The sequence below is a fragment of the Lissotriton helveticus genome, chromosome 9 (assembly GCF_964261635.1).
Source record: "Lissotriton helveticus chromosome 9, aLisHel1.1, whole genome shotgun sequence".
NCBI classification, from domain to species: domain Eukaryota; kingdom Metazoa; phylum Chordata; class Amphibia; order Caudata; family Salamandridae; genus Lissotriton; species Lissotriton helveticus.
The window spans coordinates 121,215,745-121,230,807 of record NC_136070.1 but is presented as its reverse complement, the minus strand read 5'-3'; the positions used below and the strand labels follow the sequence as shown (position 1 = coordinate 121,230,807).

General features: G+C 44.7%; 1 protein-coding gene across 2 annotated transcripts in view; it reads right to left on the bottom strand.

Moving 5' to 3' along the window:
- Positions 1-15,063, bottom strand: part of PLEKHH1 (pleckstrin homology, MyTH4 and FERM domain containing H1) — a 375,057-nt gene that overhangs the window by 228,331 nt on the left and 131,663 nt on the right. For both annotated transcript variants that reach the window (XM_078659588.1, XM_078659589.1), the window contains exons 3-5: positions 13,774-13,836; positions 11,834-11,983; positions 6,038-6,121 (exon numbers count right to left, since the gene is read on the bottom strand). In XM_078659588.1, coding sequence (XP_078515714.1) covers positions 6,038-6,121; positions 11,834-11,983; positions 13,774-13,836 — 297 coding nt within the window. The remainder of the gene's footprint in view (positions 1-6,037; positions 6,122-11,833; positions 11,984-13,773; positions 13,837-15,063) is intronic.

Here is a 15,063-nt window from a genome sequence, read left to right as displayed (position 1 = left end):
CTTACTGGTCGAGACCTGTACAATAAGTGCTTGGTGAGAAAACCTGGCACCGGTACGTGATGTCTGGCCACCTGCCTATTCACAGGTGGGCAAGAACAAAGCTTCGATAAAGTGCCTGTCAAAGTATTCGCAAGGGAATTGTTAAAAGGAAGCAAGGGCTCAGAACTCACTGGCCCAGTCTGCAAAAATCTCTATCAGAACATTTGGTTTGGTCTAACCCGACAGGGTAGCTGCAATTCTAGTGATGACTCGGATGCCTTTTGTACCACCACAGCAAATGAGGCACTCTCTTCCGTCGGAGGCCCAAGAGGTGAGTCAAGCTCTATCTGAGACGAGGCGCCAAGTCCATTGGCATTCGATAAATCAATGCAGAAGGAATCATCAGTATACTGAGTGAGGCAAGCTATTCCCATCACCATCATTAACATCAACATCTTTGAGTAGCCCCTGCTCTGGCATAAGATCAGAGTCAGAACCAAAACGTGAATAGAGCCTCTGCTCGTGGGTGTGACGTGGCAGAGGCACTGGGTGAGAAACAGGTTACACTTGTTATTTTGTAACGCTACATTGGTGGGGCTCGGGTTGAAGTCAGTTAGAGGCCAGACATTGGCATCATCTTCCAGCGCCAGTGGCTTCAGTGTCAGTCGCAAGACACATTTGGGCAGAAGAGACCGGAAATTTGGACACATACTATGGTAGTACAGAGGGTTAAAATGCCTGCTGCTAAGACCTGTACCATGCAGATAACAAAGTGCATATAGGGGAAATAGGTCAGTGGGTTACTGCTTCTGTAAGAGAGCTCCTTTTGTTACTTGTCGTTTAGAAGTCAAAATCCTAATATAGAAGATTGAGCTATTAACTGTCATCAAAGTGCTGCATGCTAACTGCAAGGTATATATTAGCGCTATATGTAATTTTGCCCAGTCTATCATTATCCTAATCTTGCCAAAAAGGGTTTATTTGGGTAGAAAACAATTATTATTATTAAAGAGAATCCCTAAAAGGAAAATGCTACTTACCAGTATGCATCTGTTCTCGGCATGTAGGGCTGCAGAACCACACACTATTGCATTAGATCACTATCTGGTGGTGGGCCCGGTTGATTACACTTTGTTGTTGTCTTGGAAGAGTCTTTGTCTGTTGGATGACTCCTCCCTTGGATTGAAGTGCGCATGGGCATCGACTCCATCTTCAGATTGCTTTCGCCATTGGGCAAATGATGGAGTTATAGGAGTACATATAGAGATGACCATGTATTGTGTATCTAAATAAGATAATACTGGAAAAGACACTAGCTGGGGAGGTGGGTGGGCGTGTGTGGTTCTGCAGCCCTACATGCCAAGAGCAGATGCATACTGGTAAGTAGCATTTTCCGTTCGAGGCATATGGGCATCAGACGGGCGATATATATATATATTTTTTTATATGGGCATCAGACCACACACTATTGCATAGATTGCACAGCAGTTTCTCCCTTAGCGGCGACCAGCCATGTCTGTTGCAGTAGTTTGAAATAATGTTTTGAGTACAGCCTGGCCCACACTTGCTTGTTGTTTTGCCTGCACATCTAAACAGTAGTGCTTTGTAAATGTGTGCGGAGTAGACCATGTAGCTGCTTTACAGATGTCATCTAATGGTATGTTCCCTAGGAATGCCATAGATGCCCCTAATTTACGGGTAGAATGAGCCCTAGGGGGAATGGATAGAGTGCGTTTTGCTTTTTGTTAACAAATTTGAATGCACTTAACAATCCATCTTGCAATGCCTGCTTTTGAAATTGGATTTCCCTTATGTGGAGGAGAAAAAGACACAAACAGTTGTTTAGTTTTATGAAAAGGTTTTGTCCTATCTATGTAGTAGAGAAGCGCTCTCTTTACATCTAATGTATGTAGAGCTCTTTCTGCCACTGTTTGTGGTTGGGGAAAAAATACTGGCAACTCAATAGATTGATTGAGGTGGAAAGGTGAAATGACCTTTGGCAGAAACTTTGGATTTGTTTTAAGAACCACTTTATTATGATGAAGTTGTATAAATGGTTATTGAATTGTTAATGCTTGAATCTCACTTACTCTTCTAAGTGAAGTTACAGCTATTAAAAAAGCAACTTTCCATGTAAGGAATTGTAATTCACACTTATGCAATGGTTCGAAAGGAGGACCCATAAGTCTTGTGAGAACAACATTTAAATTCCAAACCGGAGAGGGTGGTATTCTAGGAGGAATTATTCTTATAAGTCCTTCCATAAAAGCTTTGATTGCAGGTACTCTAAACAATGACAAATATTGTTTGTTTTAAAGAGATGCTGCTTTAGCAGCAAGATGTAACCTGATTGAGGAATACGCTAAGTTAAATCTTTGCAGATGTAACAGATAGCATATAATGTTTTGTATGGAAACATCTAAGGGATTGATGTTGTTATTTGTACAATATGCAACAAACCTTTTCCACTTTGCTGCCTTACATGCTCTAGTGGTAGGGCGTCTTGCTTTTTTAATGACATTCATACAATCAGGTGGTAAATTTAGATATCCAAATTCTAAGACCTCAGGAGCCAAATCGCTAGATTGAGCGGCATAGGGTCTGGATGCATAATCTCTCCGTGGTTCTGTGTTAGTAGATGTGGAGAGAGTTTTAGTTTGTGATGTGGTACTACTGACATCTCTAGTAGCGTGGTGTACCAAGGTTGTCTCGCCCACGTTGGTGCTATGAGAATCAATGTGAGAGAATGTTGCTGTAGCTTGCGTACAACTAATGGAATTAGTTGGAGAGTTGGAAAAGCGTACGCAAATTTGTTTGATCAGTTCATCCATACCGCATTGCTTTTGGATAATGGGTGTGGGTATCTGGCGGCAAAGCTTGGGCATTTGGAGTTGTGTTTTGTAGCAAACAAATCTATCTCTGGTTGACCCCACTTTTGAAAAAATGGCTGAAAGAACTTGATGATGAAGTTCCCATTCGTGTATCTGTTGTCTTTGACGACTTAACAGGTCTGCAACTTGATTGTGAACTCCTGGTAGATGTTCTGCTAATAGAAAAATGTTCTGAGGAATGGCCCATCTCCATATGCTCTGTGCCAGCCGGATGAGCTGTAGTGAGTGTGTTCGTCCTTGTTGTTGAATGTAATACATTGCTGTCATATTGTCCATCCGAACTAGCACAGCTTTATTTGATAGGTAATGCTGAAACAATTTTAGAGCTAGAAAAATCGCTAGTAACTCCAGATGGTTTATGTGGAGTAGTTTTTGTTGCATTGTCCATGTACCCTGTACTGTGTGATTTTGTAAATGCGCTCCCCATCCTGTGAGAGATGCGTCTGTGGTTGGTATTATTTGTGGAACAGGTTCTATAAACGGACGGCCGGCCCTTGGAAAGGTTCTTGGTGTTCCACCATTGCAGAGAGCGATATGTCCGGTCGTCTACCACCACCAGATCTGTTATTTGTTGCTGAGCCTGATTCCACTGACTTGCCAAGCACTCTTGAATGGGGCGCATTTGTAGCTCTTCTACTGGCAAATCTTTTTTCGGCTCCTATTTATATGGTATGGGGCCGAAATGCTTGGGTTTAACAGTGTCTATTGTCTTTGCAGCAGATTTTGGTTTCGGTTCCAAATACTTTTTCCTAGGATCCGTGCTCTTTGGATCCGGAGTTTTTGTTCCCGGAGTACGTTGCGACTCATCTACCTTCGGAGCCGAAGTATGTTTCGGTACCGGAACCTTCTTCGGGTCCACTTTTTTCGGGACTGGGGTGATTTTCGGTTCGGTAGCTTTGGGAACCTCTTTCGGTGTCGAACTTGCTTTCTGTTCGACCACTTTCGGTACCGAAGGATGCTTTGGTGCCGGTGTTAATTTTGGCTTAAGGACCTTCTGCTTTTTGGGACTGACAGACTGACTCGAGCCTGAGTCGACTCGAGGCTTTTTTGTATTCTTCGCTGCCGAGCCAGAAGGCGGGGCATCGGTGGAACCGAAGCCTGTCCCGGTATGGTGGGGTGGACAGGGTCGACGTCTGTACTCACGACCTGTTGACCAGCTGGAAGATCTTCATCTTCGGATTGATCCTCGACTGCAGAAGCTGAATCCTCTGATTCGGAAGCAATGTCTTCTTGCTGTTGTTCTTCGGCGTCTACTTCAATTGGAGCCTCGTCTATGATGAGGTCTGGTGTCGACGAAGATGACTGCGCCATTACTCTTCGAGCTCGACGGTCCCTGATTGTTTTCTTGGACCGGAACGAAGCGCAGGCCTCACAGTCTTGACTCTCGTGCTATGGAGATAAGCAGAGATTGCAAATCTCATGAAGATCGGTGTGAGGGAAATGATGTCCACACCGAGGGCACTTCTTGAAGGGTGTTCTTTCCATGAGACAAAGGCCCAATGGCGCAGTTGGGCCCGACGGCCCCGACGAACGCTGAAATCGATAAGTGAAGTCTCTATTCGACGCTGGTAACCGGAATCAATGTCGATGACGATGCCGATGGTATTTTGATTGATTTATGGATTTGAAAAGAGATCAGTAACGGGACCGAACGATGAACACATCCGAGCCCGATGGCGGAAAAAAACAATCAAAAGATGGAGTCGATGCCCATACGCACTACAATCCTAGGGAGGAGTCATCCAACAGACAAAGACTCTTCCAAGACAACAACAAAGTGTAATCATCCGGGCCCACCACCAGATGGTGATCTAATATGCAATAGTGTGTGGTCTGCAGCACATATGCTTCGAACATGATGTTATATTTTAAATTCTGAATTTGCGCTTTTCCAGAATAAAGACTTTTAAACTATATTGCCTACCAGTATTGATGACATGTAACTCCTACACTACACCTTGTAGTCCTTTCTGATATAAAATGTAAAAAGGAGTTTGCACCGCGTCAGTATGATGGAACTCATAAATCGGGCCTATATTGCAGGGGTTTTTTTAGGGTAGAGCCTGCGACAGCGCATGAATATGTGCTCTCACAAGAGAGTTTCTATGGTAAAAAACGAAGGACTTGCAACCCACCCATTGCTTACCGATTTGTTGGAGTCAATGTCCCTCTGCTTTGCTGCATCCTAAATGGCCAGGAGAGGCCATGCGTCACTTCTGTTCCTTTCTCTGATGCATGGACCAAGCGCAGATTAGCAGATTATTTAATTGGTTGTCCACCTGTGCCTTGATTAAAGGGCTATTTATTTTTTTAAACACATGTTGCGACTTTTCCTCCTACCCATCACTTCTCCATGTTGCTGTCTGCTTCTTTGCCACCCCTCTGCTATTGCTTGACCATACACCCCACCTTGCCAATCCCACTCTTCCACCCGAGCATAAAAAGCACTATGACGCGACCCCAGCACTTGCTGTGCCATAGCACGTTTTTGATAACTTTCAATTTAGCCATGCTGCACAACCACACTTTGTACAATATGTCTAAAAGGCATTGACAAAGCCAAAAGCTCTTGCATAATCGAGGCCTATCAGCTTTATAAATGCTTGCTTAATTTTTACCATTGTCCTGCTATTGCCTGCTGTTTTGTCATTACTCTCAAAGCCAAAATATGTCTCGCCCTCATCCTGCTCCTGCCTGAACTTATCAACACCCTCTTCAAAACTACTAGTTCTGGTTCCTGCTCTACTGCTGCCTGCCGCTTCTCATCACCTTAGATGTGGGTGTTATGCTGTTGTCCCCACTTTTTTCTCAACACCCTGCTCATGTAATCCTCATAGTACTTCTTTTGGTCCATCGCCCTGTTCCAGTGGCTTCTTCTGGTCTTCTTCTGGGTGTTACACCTCAGTGCATGATCTGACTGCATCTCTTTTCCAATTTAAAAGGTCTCCTCTGCCATTCTATAAAAAGACCTTGAACCAAAACATTGCCTTAAACTGAGCAGCTTACGACAAAGACCTATTCTTAGTCTAAGCAACATGATGATGACTGTCTGCAGATAAAGGAGCCACAAACCCTCCAATTTGGTGCTGTATGTGATCTGTTCGCAGCATGTCATTATCATGAATTACCCAGGGCGCTGCGATAAACAGGGATCAGAACAGACATACCTCCTTCAGCTTAAACGTCACCCATTCCTTGATTTTTGCTGCTTTCTCTTCGATGATTTTTGCTTCTTGAGCTCTTAGGTGCACCTGAAGTAAACAAGCAGATTAAGTGGATTACGACAAAGCCAAGGCGTACAACCCAACAATCAGATACTGTTTAGAGGGCTGTCATTACATCAATGTGAAACGGAGCATACTAGAAAGACATTAATTGAAGTTTATTCTAATATTATATACAAGCCGAAAGCCAGGGTTAAAGGAACAGGTAAGGCGGGGATTTTTCTGGATAAATGTAACCGTGGAAACACTAAAAAATACAAAAACAGAGCTAGGTAACTTGAGTAACAACTTTAGAATACATTGCCAACTTATTTAGGCAAGTAATACACAGAGATGGCTGGTAGCGTCCTTTACATTTACAAATGGTCCTGGATGACATGAACAGGGACACACATAAAAGCTGTCAGCTCTGATGCGGCCATTCTTCGTATCCAATATGAATGCATGCCCAAAGGGCAGCATATGGGAACCCCCTCCCCATGAATGTCTCTCAACTATTTCCTCAGGCGAGCTTCCTGTGGGAAATTGGGTTGTTGGTTGAGGGGGTGAAACCTTACTCAAGCAACAGCAACAATCCTTGTCCTGGTGAACCACAAAAAGTCACTAAAATAACATGTGCTTAACCCTCTGGCAGCTTGGCACAAACGCAGTCAGACTTAACTTGGAGGCAATGTTTAATGTATTTATGCAGGACATAAACAGTAATAAGGTGAAAACACAACACAAGAATAATCCCGCACCTACTTAGAAAAAGAGAATACATTTTAATATATTATTTGACAACAAAGAACCGGAGATAGGCAATTTGAAAGGTTTAGGCAAAAATTGTGCTTAAAAGCACAAAACACTGTGGTTATCTGGTTGCACCAGACTGGGACAAAGTCACAAGTTCAGGCCAGCAGCGTTGGCGCGCAGGCCGGATTCAGTGATGCATTGCATTCATCCATAGCTCCTCAATACTATCCTACGAGCACCTTTTAGTGTTCAACACTCTGACCTTGTCAAGTAATTTGAGTCCCCACACGCTGGTGCAATAATGTCAGACTGACAAAGCAGAAGTGGGGGCACCAGTAGGGTCTACTGCGTTCAAAAAATCTCCATCAAGTACTAATATTCAGTATACTAGGTGCATGCAATTTTACTAGGGGAATTACTATGAAGATGTAGGTGGATGAGATATTGAACATGTGAAGCAAAATATACAGTGAATTTTCTTTAGCTACATGGCCAAAATAGACACATAGCAGGAAGCGACAATTTGAGAAACGGGGGAAGAGTGTTTGCACTATTAAGTCCTTTAGTTGAGCTCACGCAAGAAGGAATTCCAGGGTTTACAGACCGAGACAAGTCAGAAGACTTCTGTCAAGTGCCAATCATGGTCCGAGCTCAAATGAACAATTTACTTACCTGCGGTAACACCCTTTCTGGTGGATACTCTATCTAACCGTAGAATCCTCACCTTTAGAATATTGCCGAGGGGCTAGACTGGATCCATTTTTCATAGTAGTGCTACCCTGCGCCGGAAGGTGGTGCAGTGTGGCTCCATGCTTGCTTCATTCCAACTCAAAGGTGACAGAGCAGGGCCACGTGTACATGGCCACCCCTGCATGTAGACGTCAATTTGTTACTAGACTCTTTTAGTGCCATCTGACACAACGCACAAAGTCAATTGGAGGTACAAGTCAAATTAGACAATACAAAAGAAACCACTGCACAGAACAGGGCAGTGTGGAATCTGTGGTTAGATAGAGTATCAACCAGAAAGAGTGTTACCAAAGGTAAATAACTTGTTCTTCTGATGGGTGTTTCTAACCGCAGAATCTTCAGCTTTATGTGTAAGTTGCTCAGACCAAAATGTCCAGCAGGATCAAACAGGTTAAATGCTCCTACCGTAGGACCTGGCTATTTAGACAGTAGTGGTTCATGAGCATGTGCACTGACGTCCACGTCTTAGCCTGGCAGATGACATTAATATGTACTCCAAGCGCAAATTCAATGGTGGCAGTCTTCACTCTTGTGGAATGTGCCCTCATAACTTCCGAAGGCTGCTTTTTGGCCAATGTGTAGCAGATCTTATTGGAAAGGTTATACATCTTGACAGAGTCCTTTTCCGCACAGCCTTATCTTTCGTAGTCCCTGAGAAAGGCACAAAACCTGATAGCCCACCAGATGGTCTTTGGTGTGGTCAATATAAAAGCTTAAAGTCTAGTCAATAGCAACTCTCCTGCTCATTCAATGCATGAGGCAGGGAAAAGAATGTTTGTTTGAAGAGTGATGGATTGCAGAATGTGAAAATGTGTCATGATATTCACTACTTGTCTCGACAAAAGGTGGTGAAGAGCGGTTGCTCAGAGAGAGCGTAGAGCCTAAAGTAATCGACTGGAAGACAGTCTTAACAAATAGAAGATACAATGAGCAGCTGTGCACCGGCTCCAAAAAGTACACAAGAAACGCCAGGACCAAATTAATGTCCCACTGTGACATCACAAATGGTTTGGGAGGGAACATTATTTGTTAAACCTTTAAAAAACTACATTGCAACAGGTGATTTAAACAAGAATGGTGGGGACTGAAAGGGCAAATAAATAACACTTAATATGAGATTTTCAAAAGGGCCTAATCTGATGAGGAAAATGTGTGGCAGGGTTCAAGAGAACTTGCCATGGTCTAGCTTTCTTTGAAATGTTCTAGGGTAGAATCAGTCTTTTCATCAAATAGGCGCGATCCATCAAAAGCTATATCCTTAAGGGATCAATGCAGCAGAGCAAGACCCGATCATTGTAGCAGCCTCATTCTCTCAATGAACAAATATCAACATCAACTTCACATCCTGCCAACAAACTCCAAACCAATGGAGAGACCCCTCCCAAATATTCAAGAAGAAATGGTCATCAAATTGGCAAGCCTCTCCTGGAGGCATAAATTGGACTACCAAGGCGACTTAGTGTCATACTTATGAAACCTTTGATGAACACTCCTCTGTGGGCAACTGCACTTCTGGCAGACCCCACAACACATCTTCATATGGTGGTGGTGTTTGTATTCTCCCTGCAGCATCATTGCAGGAAACATGCTTATGTTGTCCTTTTGCCTCTGGCAGTGTTGATTCATCAGCCATCCCCTCCCCCCAAATAAAAGTTTGGGTTTATTTCCATTTGTTTAATTTTTGGTTAGGAATCTGGGCCCAGTGAAATCATAAAACCCATTTAGCCACACAGGCAAAATCTTCGCTCCTACCAGCTTCCAGGTGTGGGAAGAGGGGGTTGGGGCACTGGGGGCCCCCGGGGACGCTCTCAAGTTTGATGGCCGGCAGCACTCTACTTTCCTAGGCTCCAACGGAACTGGTGGATCACTAGGACCATTGTTGAACTGGAGCAGTCCTGGTTTCTTTTTGCAAGAGTCTCTGGGGAGATGGGGTCTCTGGGGGACAATTTATGATCAAAAAGAGGAGGGGGAATGCGTGCATGCCACAGCTATTTTTTCTTTCCATAGTCACTGGGGAAATGGGACCCCTGGGGACCATTTGTGATTTTGGAGGGGGGGGCGCATGCACTCCCCCCTGACCACTTTTTCCACTGCTTTGTTGCCTGGGGAGATGGGGGAGCCATGGAAGCCAAATAAAGCAGAACGCCTTGCATGCCCAAGCTCAACTAGTCCTCCCTGGCAGTAACACAATTTGCTTGTTTTCTCAGGCTCCACTGGGGCAATTTTCACAGGGGAGGTGGCACCTTGCTCTTGGTCTTTGTTTGAGAGCTTGATTTCTTTTTGTTACTGCTCACTCTACTCATTATCCATCCTCTGTGCAGGGCCTGGCCTTCTCCTAAGCTTGGGATCACCTCGAACAGTACAAACTGCAGCCCTTAAGGCAGAATACCATGCCTACGAGCTTCAGGGATCATAGTCCCCATGGTGACTTGAAGGCCACCTGTATGATAGCATAAGTCAGGGGTTGGACATCCGATGAGGGTTACCTGTCTTCAGGTCCAGTCTGTAAAAGCTCCTGGGGGAACCCCACTCCTCCAGGGTCCTCAGCAGACAGTGCAAGAGGGCCAGGGCCAATGGACAGGTGATTCCACAGATTCCCATCCGGTTTAAGGCCAAGGAATACAGCACCATAGACTGTGGTCCGGTGTTCTCGGAGTTCTACAAAATCCATCTTCTCTCTCCCCTTCTAGCACCTATGCAGAGGTTTTTAAGTGGGAGCGAACCTTCCAGTACATAAACACCCTGTTCAATCTCAGAATGACACATCATTACTCCAACCACTGTCACAACCCTCCTGCATAACATTTTGGGGCATTTGAAGATGGCAACTAGAAGAGGTATGTTGACAGACCTTTCTGCAAGCCTGAAATTACACACCTAACTTCCACAGCTATCTGGTCCCTTCCCACCAAAACTTTCAAGAGGAACCCCTCCTCTGGCTGGCTCAAGAGTTCTGGTTGTAACCTCTTTGGTGTCCTAGAGATGTGCCTTCCTGGGATTGGTGCAGTAAATGTGTAAATGTATGTGTCTTGTAAAGCGCACTGCTGCCCTGAAGCGTCGTGGCGCTGTAGACCGCTGGGGAACCCGTCCTGGCTATCCATGTGAGATGGTCCCTACTGGGTATCTCCAAGGTGAAACCAGGCATCCCCGGCGAATGTGGGGGGCCGTTGTAGAGATGAGGCAAGCTAATGCCCAGAGTTGCCGAGTGTGATCCCTGGTTAGAGTAGGCACCGTGGCGAAAATTATCGAGTTCGCTGACCCTGGTCAACGACCCTGCCGGGAATTGAACCCTGGTCCCGGGCCGTTTTCTGCTTCCGGGTCTACCGCCTCTAACCAGTGAGCCACACCACTCCACTCCAGTGTAAAATGTAATTACCATATGCACAATCCATTCCCACCCATGTCTTTCTACGGAACAGGCCCAAGCACTGGTAAGTGGCCCAACTGAATAGGGAAGCCTTTCATCCTCTAGCTGGCCAGCAGAGTACATAACTTACCCCAACAGAAGAACAAAAGCCAAGAGTATAAGTAGAAAGTCAGAGAAACATGACAGAACCTCTAGTGCCACAAGGATATGACAAAGGTTACATTGAATGTGCACTTGGATATGACACAGTACATCTAATGTGCACTTGGAATCCATTCTTACCTTAGGAATAATATGTCACGCTAGTCTATAGGCCTACATGCAGCAAAACTGTACTTTGGTGCTGGTTTTACTCAATGTTTAAGACAGTATGCACACACTCTTTACAGTTAAGCACTACAGACTTATACTGCTAATGTCCACTCATGTTCAAAGGCCTACACTAGGACAGCACCAATCCCTGAAGGGTTTTTTCTCCAACAGGCTACCTGTGCACTGATACTGGGCTGAGCAGGACAGTATTCCGACTCACTAAGCCTGCACACAAAAACACAGGTTCACGTGCAGCCAACACAAATCCTTTTGTCCCAGTTGCACAGCAGAAAGACCTTGACTTAAAAGGCAGATACTAGTGGCTAGCCCTCCCACTCCATTTTCAGTGAGATTCACTCACAGTTAAAGTCCAGAAACAAGGTAGTTAAAATGCAAATGTATCAAAGTGTTTTAAATGGGTTGGAACCTATTCTCCTACACTGAATGAGTCAGAGATTAACATAAAGCAAGCCATGAAGTTGACTTCAGTGAAATGAAAAGTGACTGGCATTTAGTGAGGCGGAGAAAGACTTCTCTGTGAGAAGTGCTATCTTAATATACAATTCATGATCTACCTGTTTCTCTAGCTGCGTCTCCATTCTCCGAATGACGTCCTCCTTCTCTTGCACAACACTGGTGAGCTCTTGGTACTTCTTATACAGGGTACTCTCAGATTCATTTGTCTTCACATCAGCCAGTTTCAGCTTTTCTTCCATTGCTCTCACCTGCAACAGAATGTTGAGGGTTACACAGGACTTCATGCAAGAAAACATTATTGCAGTCGAATACAGGGCTGCAGATGATTTCCAAAGGTTGACACCATGAATATGTGGAAATTCAACCAAAAGACATACCAGCCTTGAGAGAGAGGAATCTCCTTCACTGAGAGAAATGACACCTTGTAGTGAAAGCCAGAGATCCCTGGAAGCCACAAAGCCAATCCACCTGCTTTCGACATAGACCATCACCATCGGGACATGGAACGTGAGGACTATGTATGAGACAGTCAAGACAGCCCAAGTGGCAGCGGAGATGAAAAAATACCACCTTGCCCTGATTGGCATCAACGAGAACTCATGAACACAGTCCGGACACAAAAGACTGACTCAAGGAGAAATGTTGCTGTATTCTAGCCACGAGGAAGAGAACGCCCCATATACTCAGGAACTAGCACTGATGCGAACACCAGCAGAGCTCCGATTGGATGGGAAGCCCACGGTCTCAGAATTATAACAGCGAAAAAATGAGGATCAACATGAATGTTATCCAGTGCTATGCACTTACAAATGACATCAATCAAGAGGAAAAAGAAGAGTTTTACAACAGACTCCAGTCCATCCTGGAGAAATGCCTTGAGACAATTCAGCATACTGATGGGGAACTCTACACTGGGTACGAAGAAGTCATGGACAATCATGATCTCAGCGATATGAACGAGAATGGTGAAAGGCTCGCAGATCTCTGTGCCCTGAACAGTCTGGTGATAGGTGGTACTGTAGTCCCACATAAAAGAATGCACAAAGCAACGTGGGTGTCACCCGACCATTCAAAGAGAATCAGATCACCATGTCTGCATTGCCAAGAAGTTCCAGAGGTACTTGGCCTCAACATCCACAGGGGAAAAACCAAGATCCTGAAGGCTAACACGGCCGGCAAAAATGCAGTCACACTTGCAGGTGATTCACTGGAAGAGGTTGAGGCCTTCACCTACCTGTGCAGTGTTACAGCCAAACAGGCCGGCACAGATGCCTACGTCAAGGCAAGAATCGGCAAATCCAGGGGAGCGTTTATTCAGCTAAAGAAGATCTGGAGCTCCAAGGACCTAATGCTGCAAACCAAGATCATGCTTTTCACCACCAAAGTAAAATCTGTCTTTCAGTATGGTGCAGAAACTTGGCAGAACAGTCACCACCAGCAATTACGCCCAGAACTGTATCAACACCTGTCTGAGGAAAAATCATCCATATCTGCAGGCCCAGCACCTGCAGAAACAACAACCTATGGCAGCAGATTTTCCAACTCCCTGCTCATGAAGAAATCATGAAAAGATGCTGAAGTTGGATAGATCACAGCCTCTGTAAGCCCCAATCAAACACACCAGGCAAGCCCTCACCTGGAACCCTCAAGGGAAAATGAAAAGAGGGAGGCCAAGAATCAACGGCGCAGAGGCCTCGAGGCTGACTGCAAGAAGAAGGGATACACCTGGAGTCAGACTGAAAGAAAAGCCCAGGACAGTGATGGCTGGAGAGTCCTCGTTGATGGCCTATACCCTAGGAGGGATAGTAGGCATAAATAATTGAGTCTACTCCACACTTGCTTTGTGTCGATGGTCTGATGACCTCACTATAAGAGCTTCAACGAGACCCACACTACGATTACTCATTTACCTATTCCTAACATGAGCTAGAACGCCCTCCTCTAAGTGGAGAAGTCTGGATTTTGATTCAATGACAGTGCTTCTTTTGAGACACCTGCCGTCAAATGTCAAAAATACAGTCATTAGGAAATACTGTACCTGCTTCTCCGCCTTCTCTGCTCTCAGTTCAGCCTCAAAAACCCTCTGCTCCAGCTCTTGCATCTGCAATTAGAGATAATCCTAGATGTAAAATGTTTTGACGTTACATTTACTGCACTAACATATAACAAACAAGCATGTTGTATTGTTTCATTCACATGTGTAAACTTGATATATTTGTATGCCACTCCCTCTAAATGCCAGATCAGTCAATAGTCCATACTGTATGTATGTGTATGTATGCATACTTGTAAAGCGCACTATCACCTTTCAGGCATCCTGGCGCTGTATACCGCTGTGGAACCCTTCCTGGCTTTTCCTGTGAGATGCCCCCTACTGTGCACCCCCAAGGTGAAGCCAGGCATCCCAGTGCTTTCAGGGCCGTTGTGGAGATTAAGCAAGCTATTGCCCAGAGTTGCAGAGTGGGACACATGATTAGAGTAGGCACCGAGGCGAGAATTATCGAGTCCGTGGACATTGAGCCCAAGACCCTGCCGCGTCGGGAATTGAACCCTGGTCAGACCTCTGCCTCAGGGTCTGCCGCTTCTAACCAGTGAGCCACACTTCTCCACATACTATACTATACTATACTATACTATACTACACACACACACACACACACACAGATTATTGCCCAATTTTTGTGCCCCTAAAGCTTAGACTTTGCACAACAGCATTTCTGATGCGTGCTCATGTGAGCTCCAAGTCACCAGTTAAGGAGGATCAGAACTAGGTCATGTAGAATTTGAAGGCCTATAGTGAGCAGATTGTTTCCCAGTTTGGGAAGGATGGCACTTCAGTTCACTGTAGATCTCACATTTCCTGAAAGTGATGTTTTTTAAGAAGTCAAATTGATTCTTTTTAAAAATGTTGAGAAAACTTACTTCCATGACAAAACAGCTTATGTTAATAGTTAGGTGAGGGGCAAAGTGGAGTTTCCTTGCCTTACGTTTTTCCTAGAGGTGAAAAAAAGTGAAAGCTTAGCAGCCGATTGGATTCCCAATCCGGGAGAGGGAGTGGACCTAGACTCTGAGACAGTCTGCGGGAAAAATAGTAGCTAGCCATTTCAAAAATACTTCTAAGGTTTTAAACCTGGCACCTAAGAAAGAAAAGAAAATCAGTAATAAGACTCCCCAGTGCAGCATGAACAGCCATTTAATTTAGCATTACATTCATTATTTCTCCTGCTTTGCAGGTTAGAAATCAGACATTTTACATTTAAATAATTGTTTTCAATTTTGTAAACCTATCTAATAAAACCAAACAAAAGCTTTCCATCAACTAGGTTGA